The following is a 19,822-nucleotide window of genomic DNA, read 5'->3' as shown; positions in this document are numbered from 1 at the left end:
CGGTGCCTGGGTGGCTCAGTTAGTTAAGCATCTGCCTTCGGCTCAGGTCATGATCCCAGAGTCCTGGGATGGAGCCCTGCTTCGGGCTCTGTGCTCAGCGGGGAGTCGGCTTCTCCCGCTCCCTGTCTCCCTCTTCCCTCCCCACTTGTACTCTCTCACGCTCCCTCTCTCTCTCTCAAATAAATAAAATTTTAAAATAAAAGAAAACTTTCATGGAACCACAGAAGATCCCAAATAGCCACAGCAATCCTGAGAATGAAGGATGAACCTGCAACTATCACAATTCCATATTTCAAGATATACTACAAAGTTGTAGAGATCAAAACAGTATGGTACTGGCACAAAAACAGACAAATGGATTAATGGAACAGAATAGAGACCCCAGAAATAAACACACATTTATATGGTCAATTAATCTATGATAAAGGAAGCAAGAATATACAATGAGGAAGAGACAGTCTTTTCAATAAATGGTGCTGGGAAAAACTGAACAGCCACATGTAGAAGAATGAAATTGGACTACTTTCTAACAACATACATAAAACTAAACTCAAAATGGATTAAAGACCTAAACAGGAGACGAAACCATAAAAATTCTAGAAGAGAAGATAGGCAGTAATTTCTCTGACATTGGCCATAGCAAAATTTTTCTAGATATGTCTCCTGAGGCAAGGAAAACAAAAGCAAAAATAAACTATTGGGACTACATCAAAATAAAAAGTTTTTGCATAGCAAAGGAAACCATCAACAAAATGAAAAGACAACCTACTGAATGGGAGAAGATATCTGCAAATCATTTATTTTATAAGGCGTTAATATCAAAAATATATAAAGAACTTAAACAACTCAACACCAAAAGAAAAAACAGTCTGATTAAGAAATGGGCAGGTGACCTGAATAGACATTTTCCCAAAGAAGACATACAGATGGGGCGCCTGGGTGGCTCAGTCATTAAACGTCTGCCTTCAGCTCAGGTCATGATCCCAGGGTCCTGGGATCAATCCCCACATCGGGCTCCCTGCTCTGTGGGAAGCCTGCTTCTCCCTCTCCCACTCCCCCTGCTTGTGTTCCCTCTCTCGCTGTCTCTCTCTGTCAAATAAATAAATAAAATCTTAAAAATAAATAAATAAAAAATAAAAAAGAAGACATACAGATGGCCAACAGACACATGAAAAGATGCAGCTCAACATGACCAATGATCAGGGAAATGCAAATCATAACCACAATGAGATATCACTCACATCTGTCAGAATGGCTAAAATAAAAAAGACAAAAACACAAGTGCTGGCAAGGATGTGGAGAAAAAGGGAACCCTCTTGCACTGTTGGTGGGAATGTAAATTAGTACAGCCACTGTGGAAAACAGTATGGAGATTCCTCAGAAAATCAGAAGTAGAAATACCATATGATCCAATAATTTCACTATTTGATATTTACCCAGGGAACGCAAAAATGCTAAGTCGAAAGATGTATGTATCCCTGTTTACCACAGCATTACTTACAATAACCAAGACATGCAACCTAAATATCCATCAGTAGATGAATGGATAAGGAAAATGTGGCATATACACTATGGAATATTACACAACCATAAAATATGAGACTGTGCCATTTGAGACAACACAATGGACCTAGAAGGTATTATGTTAAGTGAAATAAATCAGACTGAGAGACAAATACCATGATTTCACACATAAATGGAATCTAAAAAAAATGAATAAACAAAAAGCATAATCAAAACTATAAATACAGAGAACAAACTGATGGTTGTCAGAGAGGGGGTTTGGGCAAAACCGGTGAAGGCGAGAGGGAGGTACAGGCTTCCAGTTATGGAACGACTAAGTCACCGGAATAAAAAGCAGAGCATAAGGAATACAGTTAGTGATACTGTAATAGTGATGTAATGAGAGAGATGGTAAGCTGTACTTGTGGGGAACATAGCATAATATATAAACTTTTCCTTTTTTTTTTTAAGATTTTATTTATTTGTTTGACAGACAGTGAGCACAAGCAAGGGGAGCAGCAGGCAGAGGGAGAAGCAGATTCCCTGCTGAGCAAGGAGCCCGAAGCAGGACTCGATCCCAGGACCCTGGAATCATGACCTGAGCTGAAGGAAGATGCTTAACCGACTGAGCCACCCATGCACCCCTAAACTTTTCAAGTCAGTAAGTTGTACACCTGAAACTACTGTAACATTGTGTCAACTATGCCCAAATCTTATGGGGTGCTTGGCTGGCTCAGTTCAGGTTGTGAGTTGGAGCCTCACACTGGGGGTAGAAATTGCTTAAAAATAAAAATCTCTTGGGGCGCCTGGGTGGCTCAGTCGTTAAGCATCTGCCTTCCGCTCGGGTCATGATCTCAGGGTCCTGGGATTGAGCCCCCACATCGGGCTCCTTGCTCCGAGGGAAGCCTGCTTCTCCCTCTCCCACTCCCCCTGCTTGTGTTCCCTCTCTCACTGTGTCTCTCTCTGTCAAATAAATAAAATCTTAAAAAAAAAACAAACATAAAATAAAATAAAAATATCTTTAAAAAAGGGGGGCCTCAGAGAAAGATGCAAAATGGACTCCAGTGGGAAAACAGCAACTATTGGGAAAAGTTAAAATTCTGATTTTTAAATTTATTATATGCCACACTCAAGAAATATGGGCTACACAAAGAAGAAATCCATCAAAATGGTGAAAACCGCAAACATTTTAACGAGTTTAAAAACAGTTTGTAACATTCCTAGGAGACACAGAAAAATAACAAATATACTAACTCTTGGATAGATAATTCATATAGTTTCTTGGTTGTCCTAACATTGTACTTAATTGAAAATCATATATAAAATAAGTAGAAAAGCTATGGGTAAAATGCTAACTTACAAGATGTTGGACATTTACATGGTAGTTTCATAATTCTGAAACTGCTCTGTGATTTTGAGACCAATATAAGTAGCTAAGTGACATTAGAAGGATTTTTAAACCTCCATGGTTTAAGTTCCTTATGTTTGAAATTCCAAATGAAAAGAATTTCTTACAGATTAAGAAGTTAGGCTAGCATTTTAAAACACACTGTAAGGGACGCCTGGGTGGCTCAGGTCATGATCCCAGCATCCTGGGATTGAGCCCTACATCCGGCTCCCTACTCAGTGGGTAGTCTGCTTCTCCCTCTGCCTGCCACTCCCCTTGCTTGTGTGCTTTCTTTCTCTCTCTCCGTCAAATAAATAAATAAAAAATAAAAAAACACACCACACTGTAAGAACAGTTCTCTTTTAGCTGAGATTAAAAAGGTGATCCCGTATCTTTATTATTTCAGAATTTTATGTTATAGGTAGGAGGGAATTTTTAAAGTGAGACTGTGAGACTTATTAGCCAAGACCTTTCAAAGTAGTGGTGAAGCTAAAATACAGGGGAGGGAGAAAAAAAATCCCCTTACTATGATTTAGAATAGTTTTTTTCCCCCCTGTACAAGACCAAACAAGTATTTTAGGCTTTGTGATTCATACGGTCTCTACTGTAGCTACTCAACACAGACCCTGTAGCAGGAAAGTTGTGTTTCAATAAGCCTTTCCTTACGGGCACTGAAATTTGAATTTCATATAATTTTCACGTGTTACTAAATAACCCTCCAGGAATTTTTTTGTCCCAACCAATTAAAGACATAAAAACTATTCTTAGCTTGAACAAAAAAAAAAAAACAAAACTATTCTTAGCTTGAGGGGCCACACCAAAAGCCACACAAGGCTTAGTAGAAAAGTATAAATATAACCCTCTTCGTAGGAAATATAACAAATAAAGCTTCTGGATTGAAAAGGGTCGTAACCATAAAATAAAGAGGCAGGACGTTTTTTTATGTAGCTAAGGCCTTCGATGCACCTCACAACCCGTTTGAATATCGGGGCCGCAGGGCTTGAGTAGATGAGAAAAGGAGGGGAAATTACAGCTCCAAAGGGCCCGGGGCACTGTGCTAACCGCATGCCTCTGACCATCACAATTAACCCCCACTGCAACTCTATTAAGAAGATGTAACCGTCCTCTTTTTCGAAGATGAAGGGGCTTAAGGAGCTCAACTGATTGATGCAGTGACGCAGCTATTAAGCGACCAAGTCAGAATTCGAAGTCTTCGGGACCCTGAGAACAAAGGGCGGGGCTCTGGGCCACGGCGGCCGTTTGGATCCGGCCGAGCCGGCCAGAGGGAACAACCTGAGCAGCAGGGTCAAGCGGTCCTCGGGACGCGCCGTCCGGGCGCCGGCGACCTGTGGTGACCCGCCTTCCTCGCCTCCCGCTCCGGAGTCCGCGGGCTCGGTGACCGCTTGCTCTCTGGGTTGCTTCTCCATTCTCCAATTCCTCCGGTGCAAAGAGGAATTGTCTGGGGCGGAAAGATGCAGCCTCAGGACCCGATTTTCCCGCCACTAAATTGACGCCCGGAAAGGTCCGGGGAACCGCCGCACTCCGTCCCGCCCCTTCCGCCCTACGGTCCCACCCCTTCCGTCCCGTTCTCTGGTTGCCGTGGTTACTCCTTTCACTCTTATCCTGGCGACTAGTATAAGACCACTAGTAAGAAAAAGTGAAACTTTAGGCATCAGCTTTGTCGAGTGCTGGCTTAGGGGTTGGGTTACAGCTGTTTGGGACACACCCCGGCTCCCGGGAACCGCCTGGAAGACTGGAAGGGAAAACCCCGACACATATGGTCAATCATCCTTGGCGCTGGGACAGCGGATCTTCGGGACAGCGGTTTTTGGACCCATCTTGGCACTCCGTTAACCTTCACAGCCTTGGAAAATGGGTGTACCCGGGCAGGCCAAGAAAGGGAAACAATGGAGGGTTGTTTTGTTTAAGTAGACTTTCGATCTGAGTTCTTAACGTCCAGACACCCCTCGTTTGACGAAGTTCAGGGATACCTAAAGCCCCTACGAGGCAGTGCATGTACTTGAACTCCAGACTTGCAGCGTGAAATTTCACTATCAGTAAGATTCGCACTCTGTTAACAGTTCTGTGCCCGACGTGTTAGCTTGTCGACTTACTAGGTTGCAGTTAAGCTTTTCAGCTGGGCGATGATCGGGTAATGGAGAAAATGCAGGACGGATAAATCCCTGATTGTAGTTTTTCATTAAGGGCTGTCGCTCTAGCTTTGTAGCAAAAGCACAGGAACTCACACCTCTGAACAAGAAAGCCGAGCATTCCCCTTAAGTAACTAGTTTCCCCTGTGTTACACTTGGTCATACAGTGCGCGCTCTCCCTTCTTCCTCTTCATTATCAAAGTAACAACTCCCGGTATAATTTCGATTCAAAAGGATGTAAGTAAGACCGTAGATTCGCCACTCCTACCCTCAAACTCCTGGAAAAGCATGGTTTCCTTTCACTTTTTATTTTACACAAGAAGGGCAATGTTACTGTTTTTTAGGTTTACCCTGGATGTCTTCCAATATCTCACATCAATCGCATACTTTTAAGCAGTTGCCTCTCTGGTGTCCCAGGCCAAATTTGGGACAAAGACAATGCAGTAATTCCTCTCAGCAGGAATCAGAATCATGGGGAGGACTAGTTAAAACCGACTGCTAGGTGGGTAGGAGGATGAGTGAATGAAATGAGAGGCTTAAGAGCAGACTTTAATGTGATGAGCACAGAGTAATGTAGAGAACTGTTGAATGGCTATGTTGTGCACCTGAAATTAATATAACACTGTATGTTAATTTTACTGGCATTTAAATTGGCAGGTGCCTCTCCCAAGTTTTTATTCTGATTTTCATTTCTAACAAATGCCGAGGTGATATTCATGATGCTGGATTGGGATGACACTTTGAGAACCACTGGGGGTAATGGATTATAACTGATTTTTAAAAATCCAGAGTAAAACAAAAAGGGAATATGTGGGTGTGGAGCTATTCTTTAGAGAATGTCCGATAATATAGAAGGGATAATACAATTAGCTAACTACCATCATGTGACTACCATTATCATTAATGGATAATAAAACTAAAGATTACAGCACCTTTACAGCAAAGCTGTATTAGGTGGTTACCATCTTAACCAGATGATCAAACTCAGTATCATCAGTAGCTTAACAACTAATATGTGACTCCAAAATGATGCATAACTTGTACAAATCACCTATATTCTTGCTAGAATGCATAACCTGAACTTAACTATGAAGAACCAATCAGACAAGAAATCTAGAATGATGGGGTGCCTGGGTGGCTCAGTCATTAAGCATCTGCCTTCGGCTCAGGTCGTGATCCCAGGGTCCTGGGATCGAGCCCCACATCCAGCTCCCTGCTCTGCGGGAAGCCTGCTTCTCCCTCTCCCTCTGCTTGTGTTCCCTCTTTCATTGTGTCTCCCTCTATCAAATAAATAAATAAAATCTTTAAAAAAAAAAATCTAGAATGACGGACATTCTATAAGGCAAACAGACTGGACAATTCATGTCCATGCCTTGAAAAACAAAAAGCAGGACAACTATTGTATATGGGAAACAAATTTTGATTGGAACCTGTTTTGGAAAAAAGCTTGTAAAACATCTTTGAAACAATGGAGGAAATCTGAATATGCACTGCATATTACATATGGAGTTGTTAATTGTCTTAATGTGATAAAGATTATGGTTATTTAGGAAACTGAATTATTAGATGCATGATGAAATATTTTAAGGTGACATATTGAAATCTAAAATTTACTTTGAAATGACTCTGAAAAAGAAAAATAGATGCACACACATATAGATATGCTCCCAACATACATACTTTTCTTTCTTTATACCTGTAATTTAATATTTGCCTACAAAAGTACCTAGAACTTTGTCCCCTAACAGGAAAAAAAATCTTTTTTATATCTTTGGAATATTTACAGAAGTCATTCAAATACTTATCTACAGAGAAAACATTAAGTTTCAAAAAGGCTTTTTAAAGACCCCCATTTCCAACAAAATTAAAAAATCACCAACACGAAGATGTTCGACAAAAAACTTTAAAAGAAACCGACTACTTAGGGGCGCCTGGGTGGCTATGTCGTTAAGCGTCTGCCTTCAGCTCAGGTCATGATCCCAGAGTCCTGGGATCAAGCCCCGCATCGGGCTCCCTGCTCGGCGGGAAGCCTGCTTCTCCCTTTCCCACTCCCCCTGCTTGTGTTCCCTCTTTCGCTGTGTCTCTCTCTGTCAAATAAATAAATAAAATTTAAAAAAAATTAAAAATTAAATAAACCGACTACTTAGAAAATTAGCAGTTAAATAATCTCCAGATCACGAAGAACCACAAAAGAAATTATAATGACCAGAAATAGATAAAAAGGAGGGCTTCAGAAACAAGCTATCTCAAAGAAAATGTATAAATGCTTTTATCAGCAAAATACATTGAATATTTAACTTAAACTAGAAAATAACAAAAGAAAAAGATGGTGAGAATAGTGTAAAAGCTAAAACTACAAAATAAAGGTCATAGAAATGTAACACCAAAACGGATTCTTTCAAAATACCCCCCCAAAAAACAAAACCTCCACGCAAGCCTGGTTAGAAAATAAAATATTTAAGATCAGGAACAAGAAACAAGATATAATTACATACACAGCTATAATTTTAAAAACCTAGAATAGAGTATTTCCTATTAATGGGGGGGGAATAGTTCCTAAAAAACACCAAATGACAATGGAAAACATATCCTTTTAAGCAGATCCAGGCCAAATGATTGTAAAAGTTTAATTGAGCTATTTTTAAATGAATGAGTAAGGATTTCAAAGTATGTGATATAAAAATGAAAAGCTCTTTAATCCACCTTAAACCTGGTAAAATACAAGAAAAACTAGAAAACCATACCAACAACAAAAACTGGGCCAATTTCCCAAACAAGATGCAAAATTTTCTAGAAGAAACAGATTAAATCTATGTAAGATGAGCAAGAATTCATTCCACTTTAATAAACCTCTAATGCAGAATATTATACCATATTGATAACCCTAGTAACACCATAAGCTGAAAAAGTAAATGAATTTCCACAGCATTGCCAATTAACAACTCTAAACAAAAACAGAAAAATACCTAAGATATAAAGACTACTTAAAGCCTAACAACAAAAATATTAAATGATAAAAACACTAGAGATGTCTAACCCAGAAACAACACAGGGATTTGCCTATTATGATTATGTTGGAGACTCTTTTTTTTTTTTTAAGATTTTATTCCTTTATTTGACAGAGAGCTAGCACAAGTAGGAGAGCGGCAGGCAGAGGCAGAGGGAGAAGCAGCAGGCTCTCTGCGGAGCAGGGAGCCCCACCCGGGGCTTGATCGGGGCTCCATCCCAGGACCCTGGGATCATGACCTGAGCCAAAGGCAGACACTTTAATGGACTGAGCCACCCAGGCGCCCCAAGGTTGGAGATTCTAATACTGTAAATATCATAAACATTGAAAAAATAAAATTTTTAATTTTAAGGCCTAGGTTTAAGGTTTTCTACTCCATTAAAAACAAACTGAATAAAAAAAAATTAAGAATACTGGTGTCAGCTGGATAAGAAAACTACAACTAGCAATAAAAAGATAGGTGGGAAATAGATCCCATTCACAACAGTGACAAAAAACCACAAACCCAACAATAAACTTCAGTTATATAATTAAAATTCTAATATTCTATTGGAGGGCATGCAACAAGCCTTGGAGAAAAGTGCTTCTGGATGAGAAGACAGGTCTACTCAAAACCTCCAAGTTTTTCTGTTAACTGGACATAACTATAAATTTCTTATGTTTGAAATTGCCCCCAAATATCTGGAAAATAGTGCTAGCTTCATCTTATCAGATAATGTAATAGTTTTACATGGTTTATCGCAGGAAAAAACAAGTAGAAATATTTAGATCAGGAAATGATAGATGGGTGGGATACCTGAGGGGTCAGATGGTTAAGTTCTGCCTTTGGCTCAGGTCATGATCCCAGGGTCCTGGGATCAAGACCCACATCCAGCTCCCTGCTTAGCAGGGAGTCTGCCTCTCCCCCTGCTCATGCTCTGTCTCAAATGAATAAGTAAAATTTTTCTAAAAAAAAAAAAGGAAATGATAGATGGGCATTGTTTCAATTCAGGTTGACAAGGATAATTTTGATCATGTGGTATGAGCATAAATGGGCACCTATCTGTCAGAGTCCTACCTTATCCCATATACAAAAAGTTTGAGGGATTATAAATATAATGGGTAAATTTTAGAATTTTAGAAGATGTTTACAGTTTGGGGATAGAGTTGACCTTAGGACTGAAAATCCAGGGGCGCCTGGGTGGCTCAGTCAGTTAAGCATCTGCCTTCGGCTCGGGTCATGATCCCAGGGTCCTGGGACTGAGCCCCACGTTGGTCTTCCTGCTCAGCGGAAGGCCTGCTTTTCCCTCTCCCTGTTTGACAGAGACAATGAGAGGGAATACAAGCAGGGGGAGTGGGAGAGGGAGAAGCAGGCTTCCTGCTGAGCAGGGAGCCCGATGCAGGGCTCGATCCCAGGACCCTGAGATTATGACCTGAGCCGAAGGCAGACGCTTAACCGACTGAGCCACCCAGGCGCCCCTAAAATCTTTAGATCTTTAAAAAAAAAAGAGGACTGAAAATCCAAAAGCAACTACAGGAAAAAAAGTAGATTTGATAATACACAAACTTAAAAGTGTCCGCATGACAAAAGAGCATAAACAGTCAAAAGGCAAAAGACAAAATGGGAAAACCTCACATATTGATAAGTAGTCAACAAAAATTTATTCAACTAGCCATCAAAACTATAAATTACAACAGCAAACAAGATAGATTTTTTGCCAAATTCACAGAAATTGGAGAATCATTGCCTTCAGTTCTGGCAAGGACACAGAGGAATCCAGCACTTTTGTACACTGCTGATGACACTGAAAGTCATCTTTTGTTAAGTACCTGCCAAAACTTAGTACATATTCTGGAGAACCCAGTGTACAAAAAGGAAAGTGTTATTTAATGATAATAAAGACATTTGTCTGTAGGAGCAAAGAGGAAAAGCAATGTGAAGGTCAATAGCAGAATGGTTGAACACTGTAGTATATCGTACTATGGAATGTAATGACCAAATACAGGCAAGGCCTATACATGTTCAAAGGAATTGCTTATATATAGAATGATCCCATTTCTTAGAAATCCCTGTAACAATTTATATGCATGTCTGTGTTTATAGAAGAAGTATCGAAGGATCTATCCCAAACTGTTGATACCTTCAGATGGATGGGATTGAGCTGTAGGAGTGGGGGGTAAAGAGTAAATTAACCTACAAAAGTATCTAGAAAAGTTTTGAGGATCTACTTTTATTTGATCAATAAACAATAAAAAGGTAAAGTAGGTTTAAAATATAAAGTTCGTATTTTTGCAAGTGAAAAAATGATACTAGCTGAAGTTGATAATTTAAGAAATAGTGGTAAAAGTAAAAACTACTTAGAATTATGGCAGCAACCACCAGAAGAAACAGAAAATGGGGAGCGGGGGGGTCCTAAGGATGAGATGGCAGGCTTTTAAGCAGAACAAGGCTGCATATTCTCCAAGACAATTGGGCTTACGTGCAGTATGCCCTACAGAAGGGCTTTAAATGCCTTCATGACCACAGTAATCCATATTAAGAAAGCGAAAGCCAAATACATAAAACAAGAACCACACAAGTAACAATTATGTATGTAAGTTGGGTCCCAATAAACTGAAAGCACTTTTTATACTCCCCATCATACCTTTAACATAACTTTTAGGTTATCCTCAAGTAGGAAAGTAGTGACATTCAAATGAGTTAAGGTATAAGAAGTAAAAAGGACCACAAACTTTATTAAAAGTAGAGGTAACATATAATATATACAGATGGCACATGGTGCCAATTTTATTTGCAGTTATAGTACTCCAACTCATGTTTACAAGTTACACCTTTGCCACAGCCTTGGCTAAATCTTGAACTAGTGCAGAATTTAGCTGTGCCAGAGTGCTGATCTTAGCATGCTTAGATGTGGCATACTTGTTCTTGATAGTCTGGAAGAGAAAAGCATAGTAGTTAATGAAGGCAAAGAGGAAAACATTGTTAAGATCCCATGGTGCAGATATTCACTTAAAACATCAAATACTTAAAAATAAGGTATGCATCGGGGTGTCTGGGTGGCTCGGTAGGTTAAGCATCGAACTCTTGATTTCGGTTCTGGTCAGGATCTCAAGGTTGAGCTCAAGCCCTGCACCGGGTTATGCACTGGGCGTGGAGTCTGCTTAAGATTCTCTCCCATAAAATAAAATGAAATCAGAGATGGAGACAAACTATATAAGAGACTCTGAATTTTAGGAAACAAACTGGGGGGTGCTGGAGGGGAGGTAGGTGGGGGGATGGCGTAACTGGGTGATGGGCATTAAGAAGGGCATGTGATGTAATGAGCCCTGAGTGTTATATGCAACTGATGAATCACTGAACTCTACCTCTGAAACTAATAATACAGTATATGTAAATTAATTGAATTTAAGTAAAATTTAAAAAAATCTCTCTCCTTCTGTACCCACCCTCTAACTCCCCCCCAAAAAAAGATTAAAAAAGGGGAAAATAAGCCATGCATTTGCAGTCATGAAATCTTAAGTATTTTCACTCTGCACCCTCCCACATCCCCAACATCTACAGTACCCCTGACTTACCATGTGCTTTGTAAGCCCACGATTCACCATGACTATATTCTTAGCAAGGTGTTGCATAACATTTAGAAGGGATTCTTCAGTGTATGAGAGATAATGCTGTAGAGTTGGTGTCTATGGCAACAAAAGTTAATGTTAGAAATGCTCATCAACAATGCTTTTCATAAAATTTCTGTATCTTAGTCAAGAGTAGGGTAGGAAGAGATTCCATAGGACTGATTATAACTAAAATTTAAGATAAATTTAAGATGCTTTCTTCCCCAGGTACTCTTCTTTCATGCTTCTCTAGGACCCTGTATTTAAAAATCTATTATACACGTGCTCAAATTCTTTCACACCAACATTCTCATGCATAGTTCTACTCCGAGGGTGTAGGGTAGCACATGGCAAACAGGAGAAATATTTGGTGAATCAAAGGAGTATGAATGAACTTCTAGCATGTCGTTTGACCTGAGTGTCTTCTTCTATATAGAAAGATGAAATTAGGTAATGAAGTGGGAGTATCCGATGAACACACAAATAAAATAATCATTTTTAATCATTCTTTCAGTAGATGCTATATTTTTAGAAACCATTAGAATTGTCCTTTAATGTAAAAAGTCCAGTATTCATGCAAAATACATCACTTACAATTTAAAAGCTTAGGGTAACCTAAGTCTATGGGACAGAGCTTACCCATTCACCGTTATCAAGAATTTTCAGTGCTAAGCAAAAAGCTCCTGCTGCAATCTGAGAAGGAGGAAAGTGCACCATATCGTAGTCCAACATAGTTAGTTCCATCAGGTATTTGGCCAAAGTATGTTGTTCAACATCAACCTGAAACAAAACCCACAGGTCTCAACTTCAGTCAGAGAATTCTGTATTGGCAATAAGCAGTACGCCCGTAACTATAATTACAAATGTTTGTCTATTGACTCTCAAATGCAATTGCCCATGGAAGGCCTTAATGAAAATATTAATATACAGCCTGATTGGAAATAAAGAACATTTTTATGTCTTCCTCATGCAGATTTATAAGTCAGCTGAATTAGATCTGCTTGATTAGCAGTATTTCTTTTTTTTTTAAAGAATTTATTTATTTGAGACAGAGAGAATGAGAGAGAGAGAGAGCACATGAGAGGGGGGAGGGTCAGAGGGAGAAGCAGGCTCCCTGCCGAGCAGGGAGCCCGATGCGGGACTCGATCCAGGGACTCCAGGATCATGACCTGAGCCGAAGGCAGTCGCTTAACCAACTGAGCCACCCAGGCGCCCTGATTAGCAGTATTTCATCATGTACCATACTAAAGGTTACCAAAGAAATCTGTACCTCTCCAATCTTAGATGCTCTCCGAAGGAAATGCAGGGGTAGAGGGCGGCCCAAACCAAAATTTAAAGATCTTAGAATCTTCATTTCCATCTGTCTGATTTGGTGTTTAGTGTAAGTGTTGTCAGTCACAAAGGCAAAGTCACCAATTTCTGGAGGGTACATTTCTTCATATTTGCTTGCAATAAACATGGCAGTGACACCAACCAGCTGCAGCATCTTCTTGGGCACACAATTATTCTGCAATGGGAATTCCAACTGGATGAACAACTAATATGTACTTGAAAAAGGAGACAACAGAGCTATGAAGGGGACATGGGAAAAACACTCTCACGGCAAAATCTTGACACTACCCCAAGACAGATGGTTAGCTGGAAAAAGTCTTTTCTTTTTTTTAAAGATTTTATTTATTTATTTGAGAGAAAGAGAGCATGAGCAGGAGGGAGGGTTAGAGGGAGAGGAATAAACAAACAGACTCCCCGCTGAGCGGAGAGCCCCATGCGGGGCTTGATCCCAAGACTCAGATCATGACCTGAGCCGAAGGCAGATGCTTAACAGACTGAGCCACCCAGGTGCCCCTGAAAAAGTCTGTTTATGACTCTGCTAGGATCCTGGAAGGGAGAACCCTCAATTACTGAATTATGCTCACCTGCATGAACCGATCAATAATGGAAACAGTCATGTACATGGTCTCCTGCAGTAACCTGAATTTCATTTGAACCTGTACTAGCCAGTCAATAAGGATGGCTCTCATGTTTCCAGTGACTTCACGACCCAGTAGGTATTTTGGTCTGACTGCTTGCTCTTCCTGCAAAAGAATGCTGATTATCCTTTAGAGGCAAGACTCCATGTGACATTTCTGTCCACAAATATTAGTCACCACAGAATAGTAATGCAGAGTTCAGAATCTCTAACAGTGCTCAACTTAATTAGTCATACAGTCACGACATATAGCTCTGTCACTGAGGAAGAAAGCAAAGCTTAAATAGGACAGTTTGACAGGTTTTTAGTTATGCACAGATCTCATTATGTTCAACCTGCCATCACTGCTACTTGCCCACACTCCGTACCCACTTCATCCCAGACGAAGCTATCATGCCATCATCTTAAATCTTTTCACTTATGATTCTAAACCCAGAACTTGAGCTGTATGAAGTAGGGAAAGCTAGCAGCAGCTACTTCCCAGGTCAGCTGGAACCTGTGTGCTACCCACTCTCCTGCTCTAGGATTTAAACCCCCAAAACACTACAGAGAGAAAGAATGAACCATCAAGGACCAGCACATACGCCTGCTAAACCCACTTGGCCAAGGTTGTAATTTTATTAAAAAGAAGGGAGAAAAAAACCAAAGTGGAAGGCTGGTCCTGGCAAGGAAGTTTCTGTAGGACAATCCTATAGAAAATGGATGCCTAAAGAAGAGAATGCATTATTAACAAACAGTTGGGCAAATTTGGTAGTGTATAGCTTATTAGCATACAGAATGCTTCCTTGTCTTGGGGTGGGGGACAAATGCCATTAATAGGAAGTTTCAGAAGTGATATGAAATGAAAGAAAACCAAAAACTTTTTTTGAGCGTACTCCACTTGGACACAAAGAACAATTTCTCCGGTATCACATGCACATCAGCCACAATGAGCCAAAAGGCCTTGTGTTCCTGCTGGTTATTTTTCAGCATATTCTCCGTTACCATCTCTCTCCTGCCTCTAATCCTCCAACTCAGAGCCTGGGACTTGCCCACTCCTAACTGTGATAGACATAAGTATATCACTCAACCTATGGACATTTGTTAGTTATGGTATTCACTGTCACTTTGAACTTTACCTGTTCAAAATGGCAAATACAGATGTCCTTAGTTTGATTAGTGACTTTTGATTTTTGGTACTCTGTGAATGAGAATTTGAAAGTGGAATCTACTGTTAAGAAATACTGTTCACATCCTGCTTGAATTATTATAAACTGTCAGTGGAAAATGTCTTTTTTTTTTTTTAAAGATCTTATTTATTTATTTGACAGAGAGAGACACAGCTAGAGAGGGAACACAAGCAGGGGGAGTGGGAGAGAGAGAAGCAGGCTTCCCGCTGAGCAGGGAGCCCGATGCGGGGCTCGATCCCAGGACCCTGGGACCATGACCTGAGCCAAAGGCAGACGCTTAACGACTGAGCCATCCAGGCATCCCGGAAAATGTCTTTAAATAAAGTTAAATGCAGTTTAAAAAAACAAAGATTCTAAAAATACAGACCTCAAGTTGTCTCAGATAAGCATAAATATCTTTCACATATTCACTGCAAAGGTTTGGATCAGCTCCATCTTCTGCATCCACATCATTCACTGCAAGAATTACATCAGAGAATGCCTGACACAGATATTCTTCTGCAGGGGCACATCCAGATGTTTCCATTGGGCTTGGAGAGGGAGTATCAACCTTGAAACAGAGAGACCTTTTGAAATAATAGCAAAGAGGAGCATACAATCTAGGAATGAAGGCCCAATTATTGGTACTAACTCAACAGACCAACTGCTAAATAGACATATAATTCATAATTCATTTCCTTAAAAGGAAAAGTATCTTTCTTTTCAAATTTATTCAATTTCTCCTTAGGACATGATTAATACAAAAAGCAAAAAGCCAAAACAGACTGAGCAGATTTTAAGTTAGCAGAACCTAAACACCAATGGGTAAAACAGAGAAAAAGCAAACAAAATCACATTCTAGACTTTCCTCCAAAGGAAATGAGTAAACAATCTGTTTATCAGCATCATGTTAAGTCAATCCAAATGAATGACAGTCTTTAGTCTTTATATCAAAACATGGACTGCTTCTCACTGCCCAGGAAAACTCAAGTTCGGCCCTGACTACTAAGGATTAACAAAGCTTGTTATTTTCTTTTAAGATCTTATTTGTCAGAGAGAGAGAACACAAGCAGGGGGAGCGGCAGGCAGAGGGAGAAGCAGGCTCCCCGCTCAGCAGGGAGCCCCTTGTGGAACTCGCTCTCAAGACCCAGGAATCATGACCTGAGCTGAAGGCAGACGCTTAACCACCCAGGCGTTCCCCAGTTTATTATTATTAGCCATTTCCTTCAAACTCCAGTTATCCCTTTGTTCAAACATTTATTGGCATTTTCTTCTAGTCAAGCTCTGTGCTAGACACTGCCTTTATAGTGTCCTCAAAGGGCTTTGAATTTAGAAGAGAGAAGTAAATGAAATGACACTGATTCTAGTAACAAGGGTGAGGGTAAGTTAGGCAAAGTTCCTGGAGTTGATGCTTGAGCTGCTTTGAAGGATGAAAGGTTACTGTCTGAAAGAATGAGAGAGGGGCGCCTGAGTGGCTCAGTCGTTAAGCGTCTGCCTTCGGCTCAGGTCATGATCCCAGGGTCCTGGCATGGAGCCCCCGCATTGGGCTCCCTGCTGGGCAGGAGGCCGGCTTCTCCCTCCCCCACTCCCCGTTTGTGTTTCCTCTCTCGCTGTCTCTCTCTCTCTCTCTCTCTGTCAAATAAATAAATAAATAAAATCTTTAAAAAAAATAAAACAATGAGAGTGAGAAAGGCCTTTTTTAGTAAGTGGGAGAGCAAAGTCAAGAATCAGTATGGGACTTTCAAGGAAACCTCACGTAGTTTGGTATGGCCAGTTGAGAGACTGTGCATGCTCTAGGTTTCATGTGTTATATCCAGAATGTCAATACTAAAGCAATAGCCTCAAATCTCCTATCCTTAGATATAAGGAACTGGGCTGAATGACTTCACAGATCATTTTCTCAACTGCTTTTAACTATTATTTGTTTCTTAATTTAAAGATGTAGTTGTCTTATTAAGTGATTCATGAAGTGAGCATCATCCCATCTAGCAAGTAGAGATGCTCCTTAACTATGTTTTACTTTATTTTTTTTTTAAGATTTTATTTATTTATTTGAGAGAGAGTGAGAGTGAGAGAGCATAAGCAGTGGGGAAGCAGCAAAGGGAGAGGGAGCAGACTCCTCGCTGAGCAGGGAGCCTGACGTGGGGCTGGATCCCAGGACCCTGGGATCATGACCTGAGCTGAAGGTAGATGCTTAACCGACTGAGCCACCCAGGCACCCCCTTAACTACGTTTTAAAAATTAGAGCTTCATTAAATGCAGTTCATTGTAATTTCAGCAAAGGAGCCCCTTCTACAAGCAGTGTTTCTCCTTCACAGGAGTGGATACATTTATGTAACTGATATTTAATAAGTTCTTAGTCTTAGTTTTTGAGGCTGTTAACTCATCTACTCTCTGAAAAGCTACATTTTCTTTCTGCTTTACACCTTTGTTCCAACGTTACAGGATTATTAAATACTCAGTGGCCACATTAGGGATTAAAAGGATTCAAGATAATCTGTTTCAGTCAATAAATTCCGGTCAGATGGCTTGTACCAAAGACCGCAAAATCTTTGGTCCATGCAGCTCTCACCCAATATCTCAATACCATCCACGGGGGGGGGGGGGGGGGGGGCAGTCCAACAAAATGATGAAGAGCCTAGCTTCTGAAGCCAGATGGCCTGGGTTTAACATCCATAGGTGCCACTGATTAGATGTGTGACTCTAGAAAAATTACTTAATACTTCTCTAAGCCATTATCTAAAAGGTAAAGGTAATAATACAAGTAAGAGAGTCCATGTAAAGCTTATGCCAGTTAAAAGCACTTCAAGTGCAGAGCAGAGAGTACCTCCTGCTAAGTACTCTATAAATGTTACTAGTATTACTATTTGTTCAAATGCTATTCCATGTATTATAAAACGAGGGGAAAGAAACACCCAACAGATTGGATGGAGAAAAGCAGAGTAAATTTACCAAAATAGGCTCAGGCGACAGTTTTTCTTCTTTAATAGGCTCAGGTTCTGGCTCTGGTTCTGGCACAGGCTCAGGCACAGGCTCGGGTGCCTTTTCCAGAGGTTTAGGTATTTTTTTAGCAATAACTTTTCCAGGAACCAAAGTTTTTGCTTCCTGTGGATGAAAGGACGAAAATGAAATGTTTCCCCACCAAGGGTCACAGCTGTAGGGTGAACTCTTACAGACAGAGAAGTTGGCTCAGGAAGATAGTTACCTTTTTCAGAGGCAGTTTGGCCTGTGGTTGTTCGCTGACTTTGTTACCAATGTCTCCGAGAGCCGTTCTTGGCCTCAGCCCGGGTTTGGAGGCCGCAGTCGTGGCCAGAGGCACGCGCTTTGCGCCTGCCATACTGATCTTCGCCTTATTCTCAACATTAACTTTTGTGTTCTGAAAGAAACAAGACCACTTTGAGGGCCGGCCCAACCAGCCACGTTGGAGTTAAGTCAAGGGTCAGTGAAGGTGGGGCAAGAGAGAAGCTCTCAGAAGAAAAGCTGGCTGTAAAAATTGGGTTCCGAAGGGAAACCGGGGTTCCAGGATCTACGCTTCGGCTGTGACAAGCCCACTTCTTCCAGAACCTCTTCACTCACCTATTGAGGGGCTGCCTGCTTAATCCCCGGCGACTCTGAACTCTAATTTACATTTGAAAGGAAATCGGAAAAGCCTCCAAAGGCAGCACCTTCTCTCCGGGAAAGGGGATACGCGGTTGGTGGGAGCTCACTCAGGGGGCCTCTACCACATTTTAAAAGAGGGTTCCTGTCGACCCTCCACCGCCCTCCCCCCTCGCGCCAAACATTCATCCACGGACGGCCCCGTCCTCTTCCTTTCTCCGCCAGGCCCCCAAACGCCCCCACCGTGCCAGGGGCCCACCGATCCCCCCATCCTCCTCCCCAAATCGCTGCCTTAGTCCACTCGGGGAATGGTGGGGGGGGGGTGCTCCGGCAAGGGACCGAGGACGAGAGGACACGCAGCGAGCGAGGAAGGCCGCGTTTGCTCACCCTGGTGACCCGGAGCGCCATGGCTTCGTCTTCACCAGGCAGCTGCTCAGTGGGGAGAAGCAGAGCGCGGGAGCCACCAACGAGCCGGGGACCTGAAGCCACCGCAGATCAACAGCCGTTCCTCCGCAGCACGCCGGGAGGAGCTGGGCCCGGCCTCGGGTTTAAACCCCGCACTGCTCCCTCCTTATTGGTCAGTTCGTGGCACTCGCTCCCTTCCCATTGGCGGCTGCCTGTTCCTCCGAGAATGCGTTTCCAGGGCGACCCCGCGGAGACGTTCGAGGGCGGGCGGGGCCAGGCCTTCGCTCCCCAGGCAGCTGTGCGGCCAGCTGGGGAGGCTAGCCGGAGGTGCGCGATCCACCTGCGGGGAGCGGGGTGTGCTGGTGCGCCGCGGGAGCCAACCGGGGGCACGGCTGGTATCCCTGCGGCGGGGGACGGTGGAGCCGCCTGAGTTTGAGAACCTGAGCAGCAGTTACGGCTCTAGTCCCACTTACTGTTACACAGTTTCCTCTTTGCTTTGGCATGTAGCAGGAAAGGCTTTTATATACATTCTTTCATTTGACTATTCAGCAGCCCTCTGGGTGAAGGGCCTGAAGCTCAGAGAGGCTTTGAGTGACTTTCCCAGAGTCACAAATTCGTAACATGGGAAATAAACTTCCCTGATGTTTCCACAACACTAATGGTCTGTTAAAAATATTGTCAGCTTCTTAATCTGCCCGATTAATTTAATCGAATTGCTTCCCAGAGCCAATCTTTTGTTTTAGCTGTTTATTTGAAAATAATTTCAAACTTAGGGAAGTTGCAGACAAAACTATTACAAGGAACACATGTATACCTTTTGCCCAGATTCAAGTATCCTTAACATATTACCTAATTTGCTTTACCATTAGATCTATGTCTAACTGTATATAAAAATTTTCTTCCTGAAACATTGAAGGGTAAGTTATATATATTTATGGCCCTTGATCCCTTAATTCTTTGGTGCGTATTTCCTAAGAAAAAAGGTATATTCTCCTACATAACCGCAATAGTTATTAACTTCATAAGTTTACATTATTACAATATTTCATGCAGTCTAGTTTATATTCC

At 41.6% G+C, this 19,822-nt stretch overlaps 2 protein-coding genes across 4 annotated transcripts in view; both read right to left on the bottom strand.

Moving 5' to 3' along the window:
• The window catches only part of CENPH (centromere protein H), a 28,624-nt gene extending 24,205 nt beyond the window's left edge, over positions 1-4,419 (bottom strand). Inside the window, exon 1 of the mRNA XM_044916954.1 lies at positions 4,184-4,419. Coding sequence (XP_044772889.1) covers positions 4,184-4,317 — 134 coding nt within the window. The 5' untranslated portion in view covers positions 4,318-4,419. The remainder of the gene's footprint in view (positions 1-4,183) is intronic.
• Positions 4,420-10,729: 6,310 nt separating this feature from the next.
• On the bottom strand, positions 10,730-18,887 carry CCNB1 (cyclin B1). 3 transcript variants are annotated; one of them, XM_021700415.1, is made up of 9 exons: positions 18,737-18,887; positions 17,958-18,128; positions 17,705-17,857; positions 15,141-15,323; positions 13,552-13,710; positions 12,906-13,142; positions 12,275-12,415; positions 11,603-11,713; positions 10,730-10,960 (listed from the first exon to the last, which is right to left on the bottom strand). In XM_021700415.1, exons 1-9 carry the CDS (start codon positions 18,755-18,757, stop codon positions 10,853-10,855), a joined length of 1,284 nt encoding a protein of 427 aa, XP_021556090.1. In that variant the 5' UTR covers positions 18,758-18,887; the 3' UTR covers positions 10,730-10,852. The 3 variants fall into 3 exon arrangements, with proteins under 3 accessions (XP_021556090.1, XP_044772755.1, XP_044772756.1); XM_044916820.1 differs by lacking the exon at positions 11,603-11,713; XM_044916821.1 differs by lacking the exon at positions 13,552-13,710.
• Positions 18,888-19,822: the final 935 nt, after the last annotated feature.

This window comes from Neomonachus schauinslandi, chromosome 7 (genome assembly GCF_002201575.2).
Source record: "Neomonachus schauinslandi chromosome 7, ASM220157v2, whole genome shotgun sequence".
In the NCBI taxonomy this organism is placed as follows: Eukaryota; Metazoa; Chordata; class Mammalia; order Carnivora; family Phocidae; genus Neomonachus; species Neomonachus schauinslandi.
Note: the sequence above shows the minus strand (reverse complement) of the source record. Positions and strands in the feature narration are given on the sequence as shown.

Bases quoted from the DNA above. Each gene is read 5' to 3' on its own strand.
- CCNB1 (XM_021700415.1), bottom strand. From the start codon at position 18,757: ATGGCGCTCCGGGTCACCAGG. The intron at 17,858-17,957 runs GTAACTATCTTC...TTTCATCCACAG, and splicing joins CCAAACTGCCTCTGAAAAAG to GAAGCAAAAACTTTGGTTCC. The intron at 12,416-12,905 runs GTACAGATTTCT...GTTTTGTTTCAG, and splicing joins GAGCATCTAAGATTGGAGAG to GTTGATGTTGAACAACATAC.